Raw genomic sequence first — 16237 nt, 5'->3', positions numbered from 1 at the left:
TTGAGTAATTAATGACATAATTTTTATTTTAGGATGAACTATCCCTTAAAGCATTCTAGGTACTAAAGACTAGTAATGTGTGTCCACACAGAATTGCATAATAAGAGTAACTTAACAAATTTCATTTGTGGTGAAAGATAAAGCTCAGTGTTAAGTGGCCCCACAACATGAGAACTAGCCATGAAGTAGATTCCCCACTGTGTGCCTTGTTCTTTTCTCGTAATGCCCTTTCCTGACTGGCTTTGAGATGACAGTGCCTCATATTCCCCGCTCTATCCCACAACACTATCTCTGCATGAGGGGCACAGCAGCTTGAGGAATAATGCATCATTATGGGTTTCCCCTTAGTCCATTCACTGATGTTCACTGGATGATCCCCCTTCAATAACTGGACCACGTCCAGCCTTTGTTCAGATTCTTTTTCAAAGTGCTGTTCTGAGGTGTCCATTTGTGACTGTATTAATGGGAGATGGACTCCTCCTGTAGTCTCTTCATGAAGTTGTGGGAAATGTTCTTCATGTCTCTGCATAGACACTTCAGACAGAATGAGAGTGCCTTCTCCGTTTGCCAGCTGTATGGATGCCAGTCCAGAGTGACCTCTGTCTTTTGCTACAAATGAGACTTTCCATTTGCTCTGAGAGCACAGAGAGGGGCAGGAGGACTCCACGTGCAGGGAAGAACATGCCGGAGGCATTTTGTCAGGCTCCTGGAATTGTTACATGACCACATTTAAACATGTATAATGTCTTATCCACATATGAGACAGTAAACCTATAAATTGAGTCACACTTAAAACCACAGACAAAGTTTTGGTGTGCGCTTCCCCCCCACCACGGTGTGTTTCCATGTTGTATGGAGATATTCCATAGATATAATGTTTTTCATTTTACTGTACCATCTGTATTTTCTATTGCCCTACACCAGTGATCCCCAAATCTGGCTTGTGAGATCCACTTTCCTGCAGAGTTTAGCTCTAACTCTAATCAAACACACCCTGAATTTGCTAATCAGTGTCTTCAGGATCATTAGAAAACCACAGGTAGGTATGTTTGATTAGGGTTGGAGCTAAACTCTGCAGGAAAGTGGATCTCGTGAGCCAGATTTGAGGATCACTGCCCTACACCTAAACCTACATCTCAGAGGACACTTTCTGCACTTTTAGATTTTCAAAAAACTTGATTGCTGATGATTTATGAGCTTGTTTTCTCATGGGCCTAAAAAATGGACATTTGGTCTCCATAACGTGATAAATACCAGGTACACACACACAAACACACACACACAAAGAGACATTTGATGGTTCTTACCTCTAGTATCACTGCCAGATGTACCACAGCATAATTTGAGTCTGGTAGGTCTTCTGCATGAACAGTCAGAGTCAGGGTGATGGCTGTCCCTGGCTGGGCAGTATGAGGAGTTCTTAGTTCAACTTCCCTCTTCACAGAGCCCCTTTCACCAATGAACAGACTAAAAATATAATAATATCAGTGATTAATATCTAGCAACTTTCTGGCTGAAATATAAAAGTGTATCAGTCTTTAACTGATAAATGTTCAATCGGTGAGCATACATGTTTTATATACAATTAGTAGGACTAAATGCTGGTGAAAGTGTGTCATTAGCTCTCCTTTTACTGTTCTCACCTTTGTTGGTCAGGGTGGGAAAGATACCCCTGGTCATCTTTTGCTGAAAGTCTGAAGTAACGGCTGGGGCCATGATTAAAAATCTCAAAAACCACAGTCGAGCTGTGACCAGGAAGAAGCTGTGGAGCTGAATGCACCTAGGGATGAAGGGCACTTTTCATTAGCTTATTTATACTTTGAAAGCACATTATTTTTGTTAATTTATTCCATTCATACTTGTATCTGTACATGTGTCGGTTGAATCATCTCAGTGGAAACTCTTTCGAGCAAATTTCCCCATCTATCATTTCCAGAGAGACGCATGCTGAATGGCATCCTGGGAACTGAGTCCATGTACCCCACTAGCTCCTCTTCAGACAAATGAGAAGATGTGGAGTTTAGCAATACCTTCTGCAGGCTCTCCCCATTAGGCCCCAACAGGGTCACGTGACTGAATGAGGCCTCCTCATTGGGTGACATGCCTGTCACAGCAACCACTAAAAACACTGGGACTCCTATGAAGTATTGTGGTGGTAAGAACTCACATAATCATCAATCGTGTATATAAAATGTATTAAGTATCACTCAAATGGCTCAAAGAACAACGAGAACGACCTGCTATAGGGCTGCCCTCCATTTTCCTCAGTCCTGGATGTGTCTCATTTGCTTCTCTTGCAAAATAGTACAGGAAGTCCAAGCTGCTATCACCTAAAGGGTTAAACACATGGCTGTAGCATAGTTTTATTACTAACTTAATCATTTAATTATATTAAGACTGGGTGCTTTTGCAAGCATTTTTACCTAGTACGTTGAATGTCATTGGCCCAATGGTTTTAACTGTGAGCTGCCATATACCTATCTCTATTGGAGGCAGCAGGTTTATTCTATGTAGACCCTTAGACGAGTCTAGCACTGCCAGAGGACTGTCAGTACCAGGAAGAGATTGTTGAACACCTGAGAAATAAAGATAGGGTCTTACAAAATTAGGAAATCTACAATGTACAGTAAGTGATTCACCCTGGGGAGACTGTAATGTGAAGTGCCAGATTATGAAGTGCCACAGTTGCTCAAAAAGGTGTGAGACTGTATAGAGATTACAGTAGGTAGTACAGTGAGAGCAGACACAGAATACAATTTTTGTTAAATGCATTAACAGTTGTGAGTCAAGCGGTTAAGGGATATTTCTGTCTTTTTTATGACATTAGAGAAAGGACTATGCGGTTTGAAGTTACAAAGATCATTCCACCACCAGCGTACATAAAGATTTGAGCATTTTTGTATGGCTATTAAGGTTGTGACACACTTCTGTAAGTGGACATCAAAGAACTAGTGGTGAGGAAAGCAGTCTGTGTTGTGCTTAGGTACGTGGATGGATTGTATGCTTAAAGTTCTCTGTGTAAGTATGGGTACCTGAGGGACTGACAAGCTCGCAATGTGTAAGCTGACCAGTGATGTGCAGCATCACTTTTGTCACAGCTTTGTCCACTCTGAAGGAGTTTGATGAATTTGATTCACTCTCTGCATGAAGCAGAGTCACCTATTTAGAGAAATAAACGTGGTTATGCAGAATAATGCGTTCACAATCCTGACAAGACTGTTATTAAATAATTAGCTCACTTCCAGAATAAAAATTTCCTGATAATTTACACATCCCGATGTCATCCAAGATGTTCATGCCCTTCATTCTTCAGTCAAAAAAAAAAGAGTTTTTGCTGAAAACATTCCAGGATTTTTCTCCATATAGTGGACTTCAAAGGGAATCAACAGGTTGAGGGTCAAACTGCATTTTCAGTTCAGCTTTAAAGGTCTCTAAATGTTCCTAGCCAAGGCATAATGGTCTTATCTAGCGAAACAAATAGTCATTTCTAAGAAAAAATCTTGCACTATGTGGATCTCACACATTATATAATCACATTGGAAAGTTCACGGATAGTGTAACTGGAAGTACCGACCCAGTGTTTACAAAATCAAACATGCAAAGGAAGTTGAACACCCTTTACAAAAAAAAGTATAAAGTAAAGTAAAAGAGGAGAAAATGAGATGGACTTTTTCGCCTTACCCTACCTTTTTAAAGCAAAGTACACAGACGAAGAACTAACCACGCATGACCATTCCAACATGATTACATAATGTGTGAAGCTGCGCATGCACATCGCAGAGCTAATGCAAGATGAGCATTTGAGTTAAAAAATTATATACATTTTTATTTTATTTAGAAAACGACCAATTACTTTGCTAAATAAGACACTTATTCTTCAGCTGGGATTGTGTAGAGCCCTTCGAAGATGCATTGAAACTGCAGTTTTTAACCTTCAACCCATTGATCAATATTGAAGTCCATTATAAGCAGAAAACTCCTGCATGTTTTCCTAGAAAACCTTAATTTCTTTTTGACTGAAGAAAGAAAGATATGAACATCTTTGGTGATTACACTATCAGTAATTTTTTTTTATTCTGGAAGTAAACTAATCCTTTAATTTTTAAAACAGATCTTTTGTTCCTCTTGTATTTCCATTTGACACTACCTTGCTGGAGGTGGTAGTGTCTTCTACAATGGCTGATACATCGCGGATGTCTGTTTTTGTAGTGAAGATAGTCATTCCTCCAGACAATGAAGAAAGAGTAGAATACAGAGAGAATCTACCAGGAGATAAAGATTCTCTTCTTTTCCTTTTTCTCAACCCTTTTCCTCTTCCTGTGAGACTTAGATCTTCAGTAAGCAAAAAGTTGACCTAGCACGTACCAAAATTAGATGCATGAAAACAATGCCTCTGTTCCAAAACTTAGGGTGACCAAACATGCCATTTTCCCAGGACACATCATGGCCAGAATTGAAAATATGCACATTTTGGCTTTGTTTGTGATGCGCAGACCAATTGTTGTGTGACAAAGTACCGTGAGAGCTCTAGACAGCAGACGGCTTCTTCTGCTTTAGAATCGCTCTCACAATACTTTGATGTTATACACCCATGTTCAGTGCTGCTTCAAGTCAAACATTAATATGTACATGTATTTGCATTACTTTGACTATTCTCTGTAGAACCTACCTTCTCCCGCTCCACGATTGGTTGATTACGTACAATGTCTGCATGTTATTGGTCAAATGATCATAACCTTCATTAAGTATGAAAACAGGAAACCAAAGCCAAAACCTGGATTTACATACTGTAGGCCAGCGATTCTCAATTCCAGTCCTCGCAACCCCCTGCTCTGCACATTTTATATGTCTATCTTATCACTTCAGACGTTTGTAAGTGCCTTGCGAATTAGCCATCACAGGATATTCCGCCATGATTCCAGTTTGAAGCGAAAGTATATGTTCCATTCAAAAAAAGTGCACTGAAGTGTGCAAGACATAAAATTTCATTGTATTTATTTACCAAGGTATCTGATGTCACACTTATCCGTGTGTGAAGATGTTGCACATTGCAAATCCGTGAATTAATGTTCTGAAGTGAACACTGTGTAGGGACCATGTCAATGGGAACACAGTTCACCCACGGAGCTCACTTCTAACAAGCTGATTATCTGAATCAGGTGTGTTAACAAAGAGAAACATACAAAATGTGCAGAGCAGGGGGTCGCGAGGACTGGAATTGAGAACTGCTGCTATAGGCAACAGCTTTCTGAAGTAGCATTATAGCTGAAATGGAACATTATTAGTAACTGATCTGGAATATGCTTCACATTTATAGCTCTCTGCCCAGGAGAGTCAATAGAGTTTGATGTTAGCATCCTGCTAAGCTACCAACAAAATACCCTAACTATTGAATTTTTTAAACAGTGTGTGTTTGTGGTTTACCTTTGTTTGCTTCTCCAGTATGAGAGCCTGGACTGCACTCTGCAAATGATGGTCTTTAGGGGAAGCGTCTGTGAATACAAATATCTCTGACAGTGGAGGGCTATGGGTCAGAGCCATCTGCCCCACAGACCCATTCACACACATAAGACACACAGAGAGAGACATACTTAGAATGTACATCACTGTAGTAGAAATTATGTATCTCAACCATATGTGTTCCATAGCATTTAAACCCATAAAAATGATATTTTTAGCACTATGGTCTACCACTTGAGCTAAAGCATATACAAAAAAAATGTGTTCTCTGTACACAGCACCATCAAATTTAGGGCAAATTACTTAATCTGAAATGGTTAGTGCTGAGTAGTGTTTATTATATTTTTCCAAACCCAGTTTACTAAACATAAGCTGTGTGTCAGTTAGGGGCTGCATACTTTTGAAGGCTGCATTTGTAGACTCACTCAAATGTGGCTTTAAATGTGGCCTTTCTCCTGGGCCATGAAATATACAACATGGATCCTTCACTGCTGTGGAGGAAATTGTAAACATATTAATTTCTTTTTAAAATATTCATAAATGTACAGTACTGTGCAAAAGTCTCAGGCCACTAGTATTTTCACCAACAAAAAGAAAATGGATTTAAGTCAGTTATTTTTGACTTAAAACCATTTTTATGTTGGTGAAAATACTAGTTGCTTAAAGGGTTAGTTCACCCAAATATTATGTCATTAATGACTCACCCTTTCAAGCATCGAAAATACATTTTGGTCCAAAAATAACAAAAATGACAACTTTATTCAACATTGTCTTCTCTTCGGGTCTGTTGTGAGCGCATTCATGCCGCTGTTGACATATGACGCTGCTGACGTGTTTTCTGGCACACCCAATAACAAAGATAACATGTCAGCACCTTCGTATGTCAACAGTCACAGCAGTCACGCTCACAACAGACCCGGAAGAGAAGACAATGAGGAATAAAGTCGTAACTTTTGTTATTTTTGGACCAAAATTTTTTTTTCGATGCTTCAACAAATTCCAACTGACCCTCTGATGTCACATGGACTACTTTGATGATATTTTTATTACCTTTCTGGACATGGACAGTATACCGTACATACATTTTCAATGGAGGGACAGAAAGCTCTTGGACTAAATCTAAAATATCTTAAACTGTGTTCCGAAGATGAACGGAGGTCTTACGGGTTTGGAATGACATGAGGGTGAGTCATTAATTACATAATTTGGGTGAACTAACCTTTTAAGACTTTTGCACAGTACTTTAGTTGATGGCTAACTTGTTATTTCTAATAATAACAGGACAAACACCATATATTTCCTTTCAAATGCTTATAAATGAAATACATAAATTTATTTTTGGTTTCTGATGTCAAATTCTTGAAGAAAACTCACATTTAAAATGGTGTTTTGAGGGCAGTGAATGTGATTATGGTTAAATTCACCTAAGGTGCTATATTGAGTTTCCAGGTTGTTGTGATTGACTGCTCCCAAGTAAAACCTTGTTTCTGCAAAGTAGGTAGTACAGTAAGTAATTAGAGTAAGTAATGATAGCAGCTTCTTGGTGGAATGCTGTCTTTTTATTCAGGAGAAGTATACCCCAAATATTAGTACCACAAATCTTTCTTTGCTTGAATAAGACCTTAATTCAGATTCAAACCGTTTTAGCCTTAATTTGAAAGATACATTTTGATTTGAACAGATATTAGAGACATCTCACAGGAACATTATTTTCTAGTTAAACAGGAAAGACAAATAATTTGAGGTATTATACACCATATTCTGTATTAGAGGAGCTGTTTTCAGCAATTTTGCATGGAAGAAACTGCTTGTTCTTTCTCTGTAAAGAAGAGCTTAAAATAGAATATGGAACTGGTGTTGTCAACCAGACGAGATTTATGAAGTCTAGAGACGTTGAAAGATATGAAAGTGGAATCAAACAAAGAGCTGATTGCTCAAAGACAATTGTGGTTGGGGTTTTTCCAAGATTCATTTGATTTATATGGTTCTCTTAATGTTCAAATTTTAGATGTGACCAGACAGCTTCTGGAACTGCTACGTTGACAAATTGGGGCAAATACATTGAGTCTGTTCAACAAGTGGCAGACAGAAGCAAAGAAAGAAGAGGAAGTGGCTTTGTGGGCACATGTGTTGCATTTTCAATGATCATACAGACATACACTTCAGCTCCCCTCATGAAAGAGGAAGTTGACACTCCTGAGGAGTCAACATGGACACAGACTTATTCAATGCAGGGTGAAACTTTCACTCTAGAGAACATCCTGCCATGTAAAATGGTGGTAGATCAATCAAAAGTCATATTGAAGAGGGGCAGAGACAGCAGTGGCCATACATAACAACACCAGAACTTTGAATGCCACTTCATGCTGATGATCCAGTGCAACAAATGATCTAATGCACAGAAGAGCTTCCATCCCTTTGAGGGCACACTGTAAAACCCGACAAGTTAACTTAACTCAAACCGTTTGAGTAAACAGATTGCCTTGATTTAAACCATGTAAGTTTTAAAACTTTGCATTCAAGTAATTAAGTGATTAACTAAGTGCTGATTGAGAATTAGTGATGAACAGCTGCTGTTAACAAACAGAATCACTGAAGAAAAGAGAAACACAAGAACTACTACAACTGACTTCAGACACAGACTTAGATGAAATCAACTGAAATAAAATACATGAAATCTCTCAAGATCTGATTAAACAACCCCACAAACAGCATCACCAGCTCCACTTATTAATAACCAGACTGACTTTATTTCTGTCAGACGTCTACAGAAGATCTTATTGAGAATGAACTAAGGTTTAGATGTCGATTTATTGTTTCATTTGAAGTAACCATGTTAGAGATCAGTGTTTGCTTTAGTTGGGCTCTTGACCCTTGTTTTCTGTCTTAGTCTTTTCTCTGGCTGTTATAACCGTGTGTTTCTAAAACACATTTGTTGTAACTCAAAAGCCCAGAAGAAATGCCATCAGGTGTTAACCTGTACCTAGGTGTAGGGTGTTATACTTTATATAGGTTATTTACTGGTCTAAATTATTTACTGGTCTAAGCAGTTGTTTGTATTCTCTTTTAAACTAAAATTCTGAATCTGCTTTCAATACGTACCGTACCAGTCCAGCCTACTGTCTATTTTAATAATGGAAAATAAAGTTCATTGACAAGAGTGAGAGCTTGATTCACCAGTCAGTTTAAATCTGAGCTGGATCTGGCTCAGTGAGAGCTATTCTATTAACCAACTAGTGGTAAAGACATAAATAGATTACTGACTATGCAGACTTCTCTGGCAAAGAAATGTGAAGTAGGGCACAAGTAGTCTAAAGAAATTTTGATCAGTAAAGCAACAAGATTGGTCACTCTATTTCATTTAAGATAATTTCCTAGATTCAATAAAACAATAATTCCAAATTTCACCAGGGGTATGAAATGGGAATGTTTTGGACATAGATCCAAGTTTGTAAGGAAATCTCAGATCTTCACTTGAGTCGTTAATGAGCAACAACAAAAAGTTTGAAAATTTTACTTGCACAATGAATGACAAATTGCATTTGAGAAAATCAACTGTAGGTCAAAAAGTAAGATTTATGTCAGAGGTGTCAAACCCATGGCGACTGACATCAAAAACTGCAATTAATGTCCTAGTGTCTAAAACACTTTAAAGCAGTTTGAATGTTGATATCTAATCAAGATTTTATAGATAGTTTAAGGGCTTAATATACATAAATGGACCATGGTAAAGAAGTTTAGACAGGTTGGAGCCCCGTTTTGTTTTCAGACAGTTGAATATCACTTTCAAAAATGTCTGGTACAAATGCTGCTCTTCAACTGCAGCTATCGCTAGGCTACAAGAACAATCCTCTATAGGCTAGTTAGAACATCCCATTTAACAGTACTCAATTCAACAAAAAAGGTGAAGCTTACGATGTCTGCATCATTCAGAGGATGCAGCCCCTGAACTGGAACACAGTTATAGACATGCTGGGAACAAAAATGTTGCTCATCCCCATGATTTTTATCAATTGTCCACAAATATAGGGGTTTCCCTGTTGATTTTATCAATAGTAAGTCTGCTATGCGTTCAATGTTTATTTAGAATGTGAAATGTTATGGTTACCTGAATGGCAGAGAGACACATCTCTGGTTCATCCCCACCTCCAAGAGCGGTCAGATCCTCCATGTATTGCATGAACTGATAAGGGTCATCTGTCTCCATCACTGGCCCAAAACCTGAGATATCATCATTGTACTTAATGTAGAACTAATTAAACATAAAATATTATAGATAAAATGAGAAGTGTTATTTCAGTGTAGGCATAAGATGACATTCTAACCAGGGTCATGAAAAGGCACTAGAATGAAGGTGCCAGGCAGACTAGTGCGTTGGCTCTTTTCACGGGCTTGTATGATGGAGAGGGCTCTGAATCGGGCAGCTGTGATCTCCTCAAACATGCTGCCGGTTGTGTCCATGACGAAGACCAATGCTGGAGGCTGCTGGACACTGAAGAGCCTACAGGTTTCCACAGACTACATCACTTGTGCGTTTTTTCATCATTGGATAATTGTGTTTCAATTACTGAATTAGCAAATAACGAATAGCCCATGCAAAATATTTAAATAAAACTGTAGACAGGAAGGTAAAAAAGGCACAGACGTGCTAACATTTTCTCATGCACTCAATATTAACAAAAGGGGTGTCACACATGGTGTCTAAGTAAAAACAGGAATTCCACTCTTTCCGTGTAGATCACTGTAAGCAGTATTGATGTTAAATTAAATTGACCTCTGACCTGAGGAAGCTTTTAGGCCCCACCTCATTGCGGAGGTCTTGGAGCACTCTGAGGGTTGCTGTGGTGGCCAGATGGGCAGCTTCTTTATGGAGGTAGTGATGAGGGGAGAAGAGCGGAGATGTGCTGTCCTTGTTGATTCCCCCCTCAGCTCCCTGGTGACGACTACTGTCTAGAATCCCACCATGACTGCACTTTCCTTTAAATAAGACAAAACATGTTGCTTTTCTTAAAAGAAGCTTACTTAATCATCAGAATGAATCATAACTCAAAATATCTTTATTAGTTTCGCAGATATGATTCTGTTTATAATGACTTACAGATAAAGAGGTGAATCTCATGAAATCGTTAACAACTTTTCCAGGTTATATTTCACCCCAAACTCAAGGTAATTCAAAATTTTATATATATATATATATATATATATATATATATATATATATATATATATATATGTTTTTATTAATAGTAAAAGTAAATAAATTAAGATTATTTGAAGGTATTTTGCAAAGTGGCACTATTTTTATGATGATTAAGCATCTCCTCCCCAATTGTCATGATGCAAATTGTAAAGTATTTTTACTTAATCTTAAAACTTAAACTTTATTTTGGTAGTATTTTATTTTATTTATTTTGGTAATGCCTCAATTGTAGAATATTTAAATAAATGGTTCCAGTGATCTTTACTATAATAAAGTAAAAGGTACCCTATAATCAAAAATATAGATATTAAATAATAAATTGTTTTTGAAAAACATTTATTTCATGCCAAGTATACTACATTTACATATTTATGTACTTAATAAAAAACATCAAGTAATTTTACTTTTAGTATACTAAACTGGTATACTTAAAGTCTGTATAACTAGAACTTTGTGCATAATGCATAATTTATTTGTGAGGAAGTAGTGCCAAAATCCAATTAAATACATATCGTGTATTTGATTGTGCTAAAGTGAAACTGGTTACACTTTATTTTACAGTACGTGTACTTACAGTGCATTTATCTAAGAAAGTTCTGGTAATACAAGGTAACTACATCGGGTAGGGTTAGGTTTAGGGGTAGGTTCAGGGTTAGTACCTAGTTATTACATAGTTATTGTAATTTCTATAATAAGTACATAGTATGTACATGAGGAACAGGACTTTAAAATAAAGTGCTACCGTGAAACTATTGAAAGTAGGTACACTTTATGTATCTTGCATTTAAAGACTGATATTATTCAAAAATGATCATACATTCATCATCAATAGTGACAATAAAACACATTTTAGTCTTAATATTAAGAAATGTGCATTGTGCACAAGTATTACTCCACATAAAGTTTCATTATAGTTTTATAAGAGTGATATGTCAGAAAATATGTTAATAGATTTGAACTGTATTTAGTATGAAATAAATGTATTTGAAATATATTACTTTTTTTTATTACTCTAGGTACTGCAGTAATGGGAATCCATGTACGAAAAAAAAAAAGAACAAATTAATAAAATTTCAACGCATTACAGTAAATCAAGAAGGAAATGGGAAATAGTCTTAATTGTCACAAAATAATTTTACAAAGAAAAAAAAATTCTTACACATAGGCTGCATTTTCTTTAAGCAATTACTTTATTTGCTAACTTCATTTTGGGGTGAAAAGTGACCAGGACACTTTTTTTTTCACTGTTTTCACCTGGTGGTTTTACAGGGTAAGAGCTGAAATAGCCAGTAGTCAGTAGTGGTTCCGTGTGACGAATCATTTCCTCTAGCAGATTATTATAACAGCTAAATCTGTAGCACCCTGCACAGGTTGGGGTTTCCTCTGAAAACAACAAAAACATATGTGAACATATGAGTGGTTAATGACTTTTTGTAAAATGCTTTGTGACGGACTCACCTGAAGCTACAGGAACTGACGGCTCTTCCGGGTGCAGAAGGTGGAGGTACACTGCTTGCTGACCCATCTCCACCCAGTTACTGTGACTGTAAAAGTCCTACAACCATATGCATATGCATGTTTGAATGAGCCATTTTAGGGGGCGTGGCAGTCTTAAAGCTGAAGTAGGTAACTTTTGTAAAAATGTATTTGTGAAACCTGTCATTATGTCCTGACAGTAGAATATGAGATAGATAATCAGTGAAAAAATCAAACTCCTCTGGCTTCTCCCAGTGGTCCTATTGCCATTTGCAGAAATTCATCCGCTCCCGGTAAGAAACAACCAATCAGAGCTGTGGTCCATAACTTTTTTTTGTTTTCAAGATTTACAAAATGTATATAATAAGCGAGTACACCATGAATCCATTTTCCAAACCGTGTTTTTAGCCTGTCCTGAATCATTAGGGTACATCTATAATAAGTGTTTATATTCGGACTATTTTAGATTGCTTCGGAGGTACCGCAGCGGAGTAACCCAGTACCTTTGTGATTCTTCATTGACATAAACAGAGAGAAGTAGCTCCGGCTACAATGTTCTTCCGCAAGACGCAAGCAGTTCTGTTTATTAACCGCTAGAGCGTCAAAAGTTACCGACTGCAGCTTTAATTTTGATAAAAATATCTCTTTGAATTTGAGACTTTAGTCTTTGCAACTTTACAGACTTTCTTCATGCACCAAGAGCTTGTAACACTCCAAATAAAAAGGGAAAATTGAAATTGCATCATATGATGTCTTTAAAACTACAATGCTACAAACGTCTAATGACTAATACAACATGTGATTGTCATATCATAATATTACAACTTGAGTAATATTGGCCGATCAACCCTGTTGCAAAAAGACAGCATATTCTGGTTGGGTATGGTTTGAGTTGGTTTAAGTTGGTCCTTAGTTGGTTATAAACTGGTCCTGATCTGATTCAATCTGGTCATCTGCTGATCCTAAGAAACTAGCTCCTGCTCAGACCAACTCACAGAAAGCTTATAACCAGCTCAAAAGAAGCTCAAACCAGCTCAAACCAGATACCATGCTTCAGAACATACCTAACCAGCATATGCAGTTTTTTTCAACAGGGTAATAAATATAATGTCATCAGAATAATAAATATAATGTGTCAGCCAACCTGTAACGAGTGGAAAAGCTGACCCAAGCTACGTCTGCCCCCCTGGTACTCTTTAGCCTGGGTCAACAGTACTGTCTGGTCCCAGAACTCTCGTAGCATCTGGGTGGCTCCTTCCACTCTCTCAGAGTCAAAGTGGTATACTGGATCAGAGCATGTGGAGCTCAAGAAATCCATTTCTGCGTTAGCACTTGCTACCTCACCCACAGCATGCCAAAACCCTCGACCAAGCCCAGTATACTGGAACAAACAAATCAGTGAAACTAAATTTTCAAGCTATCACTATGCATCTAAAACATTTTTAAAACCCTTTTAGAGATGAAAACAATCAGCAGTAAATAGCAACAACTAGAAATATTAATTTGGCACGATACCTACCAGCTCGTCATTATCTACATCATGTTGATGTTCCATCATTTTGCTTAGAGTTTCCATTGTGATGTTCAGTATAGCTTGTTCTGTCATGTACTGGTGTGTGTATGAATCCCATGACAACGTTAGTACGCGTGACCAGAAGTTGGGAAGAAAGGCTTGGCATATTGGCATAAAGTAGATGAACAGCACCAAGACACACTGGTGGGTCAAAATCCAGGAGCTCATCCCTTCACACATCATTCCACACTGGTTAAAACACCTGAACTGTTATAGAAAGATGCATTATACCTGCAAAGGGTTACACGTGAGACGGATGTGGTGAGCTGTTTTATTATACACACATTACTCTGTTTGCCTATTCAGAGCAGCACACGTAAATATACACAAACATAGATTTTTACCTTTTTAAATAAATAGTCAATTTTTCAGTTTCAGTTCATTTTACTGTTAAAGATTTAAAAGGCAGGCCTACATTTTCAGCATTATAGATCTATAGATATATCACAAATTGAAACCAAGATTTTGCGGCAGGCATTGTTTTATGAAACCTATTGTTTTTATTTAAGAACATTTATGTTTCATTTCTATCTACAGTATTATTATTATTAATTATAAAACTATACAATTAAACGATATTTGATTGTGTTTTTTAATGACATATTTGGGTGTGGCTTCAACCCACCTGCTCAGTGTTTTCAACTGCAGTTCAGTAAATTATAATTTTTTTGTTATAATGCATTTATGAATTTACAATGAGTTCTTAAACCAATACACATTATATGGGAGCACAAAAGAGGTATAAAAAACAGGTAATTATCTTACCTCTGCTGCCTTCTTTGCTTTTGTGGTCTCAGTCTAGCTTTTTTCAGCTTGTATTTTTGAGCATTTTATCATTTGACAGATCCAAACTCCAATCAGCAATCAGAAATGCACATGGTGTGGTTTTCACCCTCAGACAAAGACGTTGTCAGCAATTTGCCTCCTTACCACATTGCGTGCAGCCTTTTGAATAACAGTAGCTGAATAGCAAGTTTTAAGACTCTTGTTTTTGTGAAAATTTCTAGAGGTTCATCTAAGCTAAGTAAGAGACAAAAACATGCCTGTAACCTGCGAAGATGGATGTCCATGAGACACATATCCTCAAATCCTCATGACCCCAATATTGCATGTGTTTCCCTCCTTGTCTTCATTCTCCCCTCTCTCCACTGTTTCTTTTTTCCCCTAACTTGCCCCATTTAAGCATGCTGCATTGACTCCACACAATAGTGCTGCATATATTAAGGGCCAGGGTGTCCCCCTTCCCTGCTCTTCATTTCTGTCTTTTGCCTGACATGAAAACACACACTATGCTCACTTCCCCCAGTGCTTCTATTGTGATTTCATGGTGAAAGACTTCAGACATGTTGCTAACCAACCCCTCTCCTGGCATTAGACTTTAGACCTAAGCTTTAGAAAGGCTTCGATGATAAAACTGCATTGTAATGTGGATCTATTGTAATATGTGAATTCAGCCTATAGAAAATCTATGACCGAATGTTTACTTATAGCTTACTGCTTGTTAAAAGCAATTCACCAAATAGAAAATAGTGCTTACAATTTAAGAAATATATTATTCATAAATAAAATAAATACAAAAAATTAAATAAAATACAACAACAACAACAACAATAAAAATGTATTTCAATAATTAATACATAGAGGTGTATCTCAACAAATTAGAATGTCATGGAAAAGTTCATTTAGTTCAGTAATTCAAATCAGTCTGAGTGCATTGAATTTATTTAAGTCTTTTGTTCTTTTATTTGTGATGATTTTGGATCACATTTAACAAAACCCAAACCAATTCACTCTCAGCAAATTATAATATGGTGAAATGCCAATCAGTTAATAAACTCAGAACACCTGCAAAGGTTTCCTGAGGCTTCAAAATGGTCTCTCAAAAATCAGAAAACATTAAATTAGCTTTCTGTGCATGCGTAAAGCCTCAAAAAAGCTCACTGCACATGATACACATGGAACAGACATGAGATGTTTTCATGCAGTTTTTCTTACAGGATTTAAAAAAAAATGTATTTATGAAAACAACTCACCATTCACTGACGCGTCCAGGTCCCACACACTCACAATTTTATGTCTGATCTATAATGCAACTGCCTTCATATTTTGTCGCAAATAGCAATCGCAAGTAAATTAGCTTTCATCTTTGCAGGACTGTGATATGCAGAGTGTACAAAGTAACACATCTGTAGGAATAGTGCGAAAATGCATAGTACATAACGTGCACAATACCAGTATAAACACGGATATCTATTGGTATAATGTGTGTCACATGACTAAACATGCGTCATCGTTTTCAAAATCCTCAGTTTTCACAGTCCACACTACAAAGCGAAAACGGCCTTTTTAAAATTTATCCACTTTGGAGAGCACTTTCAAAAAGCTCAGTTTTCCTTTATAAAAATGCAGCCTCAGTGTGGACAGAAAGCCAAAACAGAGAGAAAAAGATGCGTTTTCAAACAAAACATATTAGTGTGGACATGGCCTCAGTTTGGTTCACTAGGATACACAATAATGGGGCTTTAAAC

At 37.2% G+C, this 16237-nt stretch overlaps 1 protein-coding gene across 1 annotated transcript; it reads right to left on the bottom strand.

Annotated features, from left to right (window-relative positions):
* Positions 1–14910, bottom strand: vwa7 (von Willebrand factor A domain containing 7). The gene is made up of 17 exons (XM_026287872.1): positions 14475–14910; positions 13656–13940; positions 13281–13517; positions 12119–12215; positions 11915–12043; positions 10242–10437; positions 9786–9961; positions 9569–9681; positions 5425–5541; positions 4148–4354; positions 3033–3159; positions 2424–2576; positions 2238–2330; positions 1860–2137; positions 1644–1780; positions 1308–1467; positions 1–706 (listed from the first exon to the last, which is right to left on the bottom strand). Exons 2-17 carry the CDS (start codon positions 13890–13892, stop codon positions 122–124), a joined length of 3042 nt encoding a protein of 1013 aa, XP_026143657.1. The 5' UTR covers positions 13893–13940; positions 14475–14910; the 3' UTR covers positions 1–121.
* Positions 14911–16237: the final 1327 nt, after the last annotated feature.

Source organism: Carassius auratus, chromosome 18 (genome assembly GCF_003368295.1).
Source record: "Carassius auratus strain Wakin chromosome 18, ASM336829v1, whole genome shotgun sequence".
NCBI classification, from domain to species: Eukaryota; Metazoa; Chordata; class Actinopteri; order Cypriniformes; family Cyprinidae; genus Carassius; species Carassius auratus.
This window is presented reverse-complemented; position numbering and strand designations above follow the sequence as displayed.